Source organism: Limulus polyphemus, unplaced genomic scaffold (genome assembly GCF_000517525.1).
Source record: "Limulus polyphemus unplaced genomic scaffold, Limulus_polyphemus-2.1.2 Scaffold273, whole genome shotgun sequence".
Lineage (NCBI taxonomy): Eukaryota > Metazoa > Arthropoda > Merostomata > Xiphosura > Limulidae > Limulus > Limulus polyphemus.
In genome coordinates, this window is record NW_013665883.1 from 333,622 (window position 1) to 343,436 (window position 9,815).

Here is a 9,815-nt window from a genome sequence, read left to right on the forward strand (position 1 = left end):
TAAAAGAAAAGTATTTGTGTAGATTAAATAAATTGTACTATGCTCCATGAGCATTATATGTAATATGTTCCACGATACTGCTGAGCATAGTTGATAATTAACTGCATAACTGTCCCCTCAAGGTAAACTTAAGGTTTTTTTTATGGGTGTGTTAAAATCCAGTTAGGTTTGTTGCTGATACTGATACACCAATATATACATCTGTATCTCTTAGGTTAGTAACAGCTTTGCACATGTAACAGTTTCATGTTTTTATGCAAAGTGACAGGTCATACAATATGAGTCGAAAGGGGGCCGAAGGCTGTCTGGAGGGGCCATCTGTTATAACCACTCACACCACTATGCACTATGATGTCACATAAGGGACACTTAACATTGCAATGACAGTAGTAAAATTATGCACTCTGTAGGCTACAACATAGCATGACATATGAACTTCAAAAGCAATAAATAAAAATATGTCTTAACCCATTGACTGCAGAATCTTTACAAGCTGTACACTGTATGTGGCACACTCGGATTCAACTGCTGGAGGTGAATAGTACCTTATACAGCGAATCAGCAGTCAATGGGTTAATTTTGGTTTTATTTACTCTTGAAACATAACACTTTCAGGGACCCTGCAGAAGTGCATCTAGTAGTGTAATCCAAAATATTGCATGGATATATTGTATATATTTCTTGTTCTTTTTAAGTTCTGAAATATTCGAAGTTAAGATATTGCTGTTGCAATGTTCATTTCCTCACCATTGTGACCAGGCAGAAGCATAATTCAAAGTTGTAAATTTTCGAGAAGGATGTAGCTGCACTCACAGTTTCGTTGTCAAAGTTACCATCGTACCCAATATATTCTAATATAGGCTTAAACAGCAGTTGTGCTGAGAAATACAGTACAATTTGCTACTCAGAGCAAATAATATGCTCTTGGAGTTGATCTTTCACACTCGTCTGTAGATCAGTGTATAATAGTCATAAATAGTAGGTCAGTTATCTTATCCTTGGTTATAGAAATTGCCAAACCAAAGACTATGCTTTACAAAATGATTCTGTAGTATAACTATTCATACTACCCTCTTATCAGAGCACACTATTTTATCTAGTAAAAATTTAATTACTTTTCCATTTTCACTGACATCACTAACAACAAAAGAAAGTGGGTTTTGTTTTGTTGCAGTCAGGTGTTGTGTCTATGTAGATAAAATGGTATCTTACTTACTTAATGTCATGAAAGCTTGATGAAGAATCTTGGCACTGATATGAATCATTTCATTTTAAAATGAAGATAAGATGTAACCAGTGTATCTATGGGGATTAGTTTTGGCTTTTTGTAGATATTTAGATAGATTTGAAATTGTTTGAAACTAAAACTGCATTAGTGATATCAGCAATATCCATTTATCCTTTTTTGCATCATATGAACTTACAAATCTTTACTTTTTTTTTTCTCATATGAAAACAAGTCATTTAATTCTCTGACTCATATGAAGGTTCCACCAATCACCTTTTTGTGTCATATGAATCTACAATCATTATACCTCTTTGTCTCATATGAAAATATACACAAGTTACCATATATTGATCCAAATTAACCCAAGTGCCATGACCTTTTACAGAGTGCCATTCAACATGTTATGTATTTGATGTCAGAGTTATCAACTATTCATTGCACCCTACACTGATGACTTAGTAACAGTTTGTTGTAGATGAGAGTAAGTACCATATACAATATGTGGGGATACTTAAAAATTAGATATACATTTTGGAAGTTCTAGAAGTTATGCAAATACAATATAGCAGCTGTATGACAGACAAAAGTATTTATTCACATGCACATCACCTTGCACTCTGACTTGTCAGTGGTCAGGTTGACATCATCAATTCACAGACTTATCATGAGCACAGACACTTTTGTAACACATCTGATTTTCTTGTGTACAACAAACTCGTCACATTTTATGTGGATACACATAGTAGATTCAGAATCACAGTCAATGTTTCTTCTCTTGTATAGGCCCCATGCAGATTCCATTAAAACAAAGATAATTTATTTTTATCCAAATTATATGAAGGTGAAATATATTTATTTTTATCTTGTTCATACTGCTTATCTGAATTACAATAATGTAGACACATATTACTATTACATGGTATTTTAGGACTCGTACTGTACAAAAAAACAATCATTCATTAACTAGAAATACAGTATTAAGAGAGTACTATTATTTTAACTTGCCTAGCAATACACTATTAACCGTTATTAGCACTTTTGACATAACTTAATATTACATAGTTCTTGTTTAGTTATTAAAAAGAAACATTTGATACAAACTTTTTCTGGGCTTTGGTTGTAAAACTAATCTTTCTTGACCATGTATAGTGTTAAAGAACAGAGAAACCTGATTCATTACATTCTTCCAAAGATGTAGATTTCAACATTTTACACAAGTTGTAAAAAACAATTATACTCTGTTTGTTTCTCTTTCTTTTCATTTACAGGTCAATATATATTTAAGATATGAAAACTGATACCTGTTATTGAATGAACTGTAACTTTAGATACTATATTGTGTCTTGTAAAGAACCTTAGATGTGAAACTGGAGAGCTTGAGAAGTATTGTGGAATGAATGATGATGTGATAAAGGATTTTTATATAAAATTCAAAGGATAAAATAAGTTCTAATAATATGGTGTGATAACAAATGAACTACAACATGATCTAGGAATAGGAGGTACTGAAATGGTAACTGGGATAAAAAAACAACTAAACTAAATGAAGAGTAAGAAGACGAGAAATTAAAGGCAAGGAAAAGCATCCACAAATAAATCATCATTTTATGAAACATTTAAAAATAAGAAGCTGAAGGTGTGGAAACATATTTTTTCACTTACAGAAATACTAACAACTTGTCAATTCCATAAAACATTTTATTTCTATATCAACATACAAAACAGTATGATTTTGATCTCTAAGTAATTATACAGTGTAGAGGACAATAGTCCAACCTCACTAATACCTTAATTGAAATGCCAATAACTGCGGTGTTGGTATGCTAAGACTGTAACGTTTCCAGTAACAGATATTTCCTTAGTGAAAAAAAAAAAGTATATTGAAAAGTTTTACTTAAGTTTTCAGCAAATTGCTTTAGCTAAACCTTATAATACAAACAATTTACTTGTATTAATGTTAATACAAGTATCGTAGTTTTTTAAGCAAAAAAAAAGTTTTAACTGCAGAAAGAATTTCAAAAATAACCTGTCTCCAATAGAAGAATTTCAGCTTTCCAAACAATAGGCCTTTCAATGGCATATCAAGGAAGAATAGGGCTAATTTTACAGAGGAGTTAAAGAAAAAGTAGGGCAAATTATAGGGAATAATATTAAAACATCAGAGTAATAGGATGACATGACATTTTATTCAAGTGTGTGGTAATTAGTAACTAATGATGTACTTGCCTAGAAGGTCACGTTTGTTATATTCTTATATACACACACACCAAGTTTTCCCAATATCACGAAAACATTCAGAAATCTCGTCTGTATAATTAAAAACATCTGAGTCAGCCAAATTGTCACTCACAAGGTTTAAATTTCACACAGTTGACCTGAAAAAGGTAATAGCACAAACTGTGTCCATAAAGGAGGGAAAATTTGGAATTTTTTACAAAAAAATAGGTGGCATTGGAAGGCCTGCAACAGGTTTTTCTTTTTTTTTCATTATATAGAAGGCACTTTGTAATATAACTAATAACTAAGACAAGCTTATTTGATTGCAGGGCACCAAAGCAATATAAGCTGAGTAAAATAAGACAAAACATGAAATTAAAACCAAGGAATATTGTTATTAAATAATTAATTCAACTTGACAGCTTTCTTGATTACTTACAGAATTTTAAGAAAAATTTGAAATGATTTAACATATACATTTCTGGAGAAATTTATCATAGTAACTTATCAAAGACTTATTAATCTAGAAAAAAGTCTTGCCATTTTTATTAACTTTTCTTTCGACCAACAGTTTTATGTGTCAAAAATGCAAATACTCGTGTGTGAAACTATTATTTATCACCTGGTTTATATTAATAGGTGTATTTTTCTGTTTCAGTTATGATATGTCTCAAATACATTTTAATATTGTCTTTAACCAACTAGATATTGTTGAAATCATGTGGTATGGATGAACACTGGTAACATAGTAGTGCAAGGGGATAAATCAGAGAGGGTGTTGCAACCCCCTCTTTTCTGTGGACTACAAAACAAAGATACCTTTAAATTTAATATAAAAAAAAGTTAATTTTTTCAAAAGTTTCATGATCTGGTGCAAAAAATCCTGGATCCACCTCTGAGTGCAATTACATATCACCAGTTAGATAAATTACTAAACTGTGCAACTATAACATTAAATTTAAAATCATATAGGCACATCAGTAATAATAACAGTAACAATTATTCTAAAACTAACAATTACTGGAAAGCATCATAATGCTCACAAACCACCATCATGTACAAAATCCCTCAAACATGTATGTTGAATGACTTCAGTCAATGGGATTAACAGTGGCAGTGTTGAACCTACACAAGGAATGCTGGCAACCTCAGTTTAGCAGAAACTTGTGCGTTTTGCAGCATTGAAAACAAAACATAAAAAATTAAATGATATTTACACTTTATTTTTATACATTTACCTTATCATATTAGAAAAGCTACTCAGAGAATTATTTATACTGTAGGTGACAGTTTCAACGTTAATTCTCCCCAAGCAAGTTAGTGGGGAATAACTAAAGTTAAATAACTTTCTTGTTTTCCAGGAAAGCATACTAACAGTTCACCTTTTGACATATTCCCTCACAGTGTCTTGTAACAGCAGCTGCTAGAGGTTCAAACAATTCTTTCCCCCACAAAAAAAATAATTTATTCTCTAGATTAAAAAACAGACCAAAATACATGGTGAACTTTGCTACACATTAGCTTAACAAATGATTATAAAAAAGGGGGCACTGTTCCCCAACCTTTTTTCATTGGCCTATGTCCTACAAACTGTAGCTTTACCCCCATCAGAATATTGGAGGTATGGATTACAGGAAAAGTAATTGCCTGAACTGATATCACCATCAAAACTTTGGGAAAATTTCTATACAAAGTTTCAGGTGAATGAGTAAATATAAATGTGAGTGCCCTTTTGCCTTATGCATCACAAAAATAAAAAAATAGTGAGTTTGCGAAGAAGAAACAAAAAATAACCTCTTTCAACAAGTCTATGTAGTAGGCATCACTAACAGATTCCTCTGATTTTACACAAAATAGCTGTCACTTTTATTATCCACCCTCATGATGATAATCATTATTTTTATCCAGTACCTAAAAACAGTTGAAAATATTGGGCACACACACATCGTAACACTAAGATGAGAATAAAAATGTCTTGAACAAGGAATGTGTATCTGTCAGCTACAGAATGACTCTTTGAAGAAAAGGTTATATTTAGTACAAGTTCTTTACTTTTATATCAAAAGTTATAAGATGAGTGGTTTAGCAGTGATGGCACTAAATAACTACATGAGAAAATGGATACAAGCACATTTACAAGTGGTACTAGCTAGAATTACAGGCATTACTAGATAAAATCAAACACAATTACAAGTGATCTGGCTAAGATTACAGACTGTTATGGAACATTATTGTTTCCATTTATTAATGTAATTAGAAACATAATTATTAGTGCTTAAAAATACTAGACTTTGTGTTCAGGTAGCACTCAAAACTAATCAGAAGACTTCTATTCAGCCATGTCTTAATATTATTAGCTTGCTTAATTGCAGAAATAGCAAATTAAACTACTCATTGACAAAGTAACTTTTAATGTTGATCAGACACAAAGAATAAAATACCTTGCAAAATAAAAATTTAGTTATTCAAATCTGCCACCATAAGACGAATGTTTTAAACATGTGACCTGTATAGTTGACTTAAGATCATACAGAACAATACAAGTCTTATGACTAAACTATCTCGAACTATGTTTGTTGTCTCTTAGATGATCATATATAATTATTTCTTCTTGGCATGTAACATTTCCATAAGCAGGGTTTGTGTGGGAGCATTATCATTGAGATGCTTGTGATAGAGGAATTCTTCACCTCTTCTGCTAATATGCTTGATCTCAGAGATACACTGGACCAATTGGCTGAATTTATCCTACACAAAATACAGAGATGTAAGTTAGAAAAAAAACAGGAATAAACGTCAGAAGTAAAATGTATATACTGATCATATTCTTTAGTGTTATTGACACAAAGCGAAATGATGATTTGCTAACAATTACTCATATTATTCTGATCAGAATAACATATTGATAAGTAACTTATAGAAGTTACTGATAAAAGGTAAATGCTGCTTTCTTTTATGTGTTACAGATAAAGATGAAATATTATTACGTTTCCTTCATGAGTTATAGATAAAGATAAAATAATACTATGTCCCTTCGTATATTACAAATAAAGATAAAATATTGCAATATTTCTTCATGTGTTATCGGTAAGAATAAAATATTACATTTCTTCATGTACTGTGAAATGTTTTTCATGTCTTACAGATAAAAATATTGCAACATTTCTTTATAAATTACAAATAGTATTAAAATATTGCAACATTTCTTTATACATTACAAATAGTATTAAAATATTGCAACATTTCTTTATACATTAAAAATAGTGTTAAAATATTGTAACATTTCTTTATACATTACAAATAGTATTAAAATATTGCAACATTTCTTTATACATTAAAAATAGTGTTAAAATATTGTAACATTTCTTTATACATTACAAATAGTATTAAAATATTGCAACATTTCTTTATACATTAAAAATTGTGTTAAAATATTGTAACATTTCTTTATACATTACAAATAGTGTTAAAATATTGCAACATTTCTTTATACATTAAAAATGGTGTTAAAATATTGCAACACTTCTTCATGTGTTATAGGTAAAGATAAAATATTGCATTGTTTCTCCATGTCTTACAGATAAGGATAAAATATTGAAATGTTCCTTCATCTAGCTATTACAAATAAGAACAAATACCCTTAAGTATTCTACAAGAGTAACTAATGAAATGTTATTAACTTTTCCTGTCTACTTTAATGTACTGTCAATATCAATGTGTCACCAATTTATAATGGTTTGAAATACAGATAATTTTTCTTCAAATGGTTACTGGTGGATGGAAATTAATACTACAATATTGAATTATCTTTGAGTTACAAATGTTGCTTTTACTTATTTGCATGCAAAAGATGTACCCTGATCTGACTTACTTTGGCTTCTGGATAACAGTTCTTGATGTAGTCCACAAGTGTTTGTTTGATTTGTTCATGAGCTTCTTGAACTACCTTTACATTTGACAACTGTCTAACTTCTGGAAGCAAGCAAAAGAAGAAATTACAACAATATGAACGTTTTATATTACAATAAGCACATGATGGTTAAAACACTTTTAGTTATATACTCCTAAAAAATTATGGATGTTCTTATAGAGTCTACATATCAAATATTTTACAAATACAGGAAACTAATGAAAATACAAGAATGTTTACTTTTGTTATCATTTTCCAAATACCTTCATTTGCTTGGGCCAACAATCTTTTTTCTTAAAGTTTAGGAAAAAGAAAATATCTTTATGTAGCTGAAAAAAACCCCAACTTAAACAGGATATTACCAAATTTACAAATATTTTCTTACAAAATCAGGGAAATGTTATTAGAAATTTTTCTACAGCTTGTTTTTCATCTCATTAAAACTTTAATTTAAAATCTACATGTAAATTCAAGCATACTTAAAAGGTTTTAGCAAGAGGAGAAACTACATGTCAGTGTCACTACTAGTAAACTTATTCATATTTAGTAAAAGAAGGCTAAAAAGTATGTATATTAATTACTCTCTATTGATAAAGCATCTTTTTGGAAAATGTTAATCTCACTATGTTTCAATGAAGTTCTAGACCTGAAAAAAATCCTAGTCTTTTCACAAGAAATTAACAAGGTTACAGACCTTGAAGTGTACTTAATCTATCTACAAGAGTTTCATAAGCTTTAAAACCTAAAATAAAAATGTTTTTTACCAGGATTCAACAAAATAAGAAACTTGACACAGATGTAATCCATTGGATCAAATTTTATTTCCCGAAGACTGTATAACAGATGCTCATATGGTTCAGCAAGAGCTGGCAATCCCAATAGTGCTAGAGTCAAAAGGTCAAACTTCTGACCATTAGGTAGTGCTGTTTCATTAGGGAGACCATTATGTAATCGCTGGTGAATGTTGTCCAAAAGGAGCATGTCACTCCAAGAATTCTGTAGTAGCTTCATTTGATCATCCACCTAATATAACAAAATGTATGAAACTGATTGGTTGATTAATTAATATATGTATACTATAGTATGACCAGAGTACTAATAATGACAATTGGTCTCAAAGTTCAAGGGGAGATAGCTCTTTGAAAGCCTGAAATATTGTCTAAGATAAATCTGCACAACTTTTAAATAATGATACTTAAATGATAAGTTTCAGTATTATTACACGCAACTAAAAAAGCTAAGAATGTTGTATAGATAATACTGAAATGAGCTAAATATTTAAAAGAGAACTTCAAAAAATAAAGGAAATTGAGCAGTTAATGGGAGAACTATAAATGAAATATGTATTAAATTAGAAATATTTATAAAATAAGTTTGTGCTACTGAAACTAGGTCAAGTACGAATGTGCAATCACGTCTCTAGTTGACCGTAGACAGAGTACAGGAGAAAGCAGCTTTGAAAAACATGAACTTATGAATGAAAAGACAATAGTTCCCTGGAGGTACAGAGATAAGTTTACGCATTTATAACGCTAAAATCCCCAGTTGATTCCCTACAGTGGACACAGCTGGTAGTCCATTGTGACTTTTCTCTATAAACACCATTATTTTTTACAAGTGTGGATCTTTGTTGAGATAAATATTTAGCACTATAGAAAGCTGAGTAAAATAACAAGTCCCTGCTGGCGCCAGTTAGACCAAACGAACGCGCTTAACCAAGGACATAATGGGTGTTAATTTCAGCGTATATCCAACAGGTTAGTGTGCATTCGTATTGAACGAAAATCGTCCAAGTTGCCACTGCTACCTCGGGCACTTTGAAAGCTGGTGCCGAGAAACCACAAGTAACGAAGACCGTCAATCATTAGTAAGCAGTTAAAAAGACAGCGACGATCTAAGTAAGCAATAAATAGCTCAACTCTTTTTCATACGTCAAGACGAGTAACACAGAATCTTCGTAAACAGTAAGTGTTTATTTGTTACGTGTCGTATTTGAAGAAACAAAAACTAAACTGTGAAAATATAAACGGATAAAAAGGTAGCTGACTTATAAAAACTTACTAAATAATGTTTTGAAATTTAAAGAAGTAATGATTATAGCGACTTAAATTATATTCACACAAACTGTATTTTATCTCAATGAATATAATCAATGTTTTGTTTTTATTATATGCGTCTCTCTTCATTCAAAGTTTCACTGTAAAAGTTCATAAGCGCTGTTCCTAACAGTTGTGGGTGACAGCTCATTTTTTTACAAATTATTTATACACAACCCGGTGAAGCAACCATATTTCCGTCCCATACAGCAGTGGTGGACATTTAGGTGTGTGTTTTTTTTGGGGGGGGGGTGCCCCCACTTCAGTTTGTCGGAAAATTCATGACACACACTCCGTCTTGAGACTATCTATGGACTGAAAATATAATATAATGATTCGCTTTAAAATATATTGTTTGATTAAT

General features: G+C 30.9%; 1 protein-coding gene and 1 long non-coding RNA gene across 2 annotated transcripts in view; one reads left to right on the plus strand and one right to left on the minus strand.

Annotated features, from left to right (window-relative positions):
* Positions 1-1,806: 1,806 nt before the first annotated feature.
* Positions 1,807-9,815, minus strand: part of LOC106456944 (nuclear hormone receptor FTZ-F1-like) — a 65,013-nt gene continuing 57,004 nt past the window's right edge. Inside the window, exons 4-6 of the mRNA XM_013916322.2 lie at positions 8,120-8,378; positions 7,317-7,417; positions 1,807-6,193 (exon numbers count right to left, since the gene is read on the minus strand). Coding sequence (XP_013771776.1) covers positions 6,047-6,193; positions 7,317-7,417; positions 8,120-8,378 — 507 coding nt within the window. The 3' untranslated portion in view covers positions 1,807-6,046. The remainder of the gene's footprint in view (positions 6,194-7,316; positions 7,418-8,119; positions 8,379-9,815) is intronic.
* The window catches only part of LOC111085206, a 3,960-nt gene continuing 2,917 nt past the window's right edge, over positions 8,773-9,815 (plus strand). The window contains exon 1 of the long non-coding RNA XR_002610038.1: positions 8,773-9,319. This is a non-coding gene — a long non-coding RNA (uncharacterized LOC111085206). The remainder of the gene's footprint in view (positions 9,320-9,815) is intronic.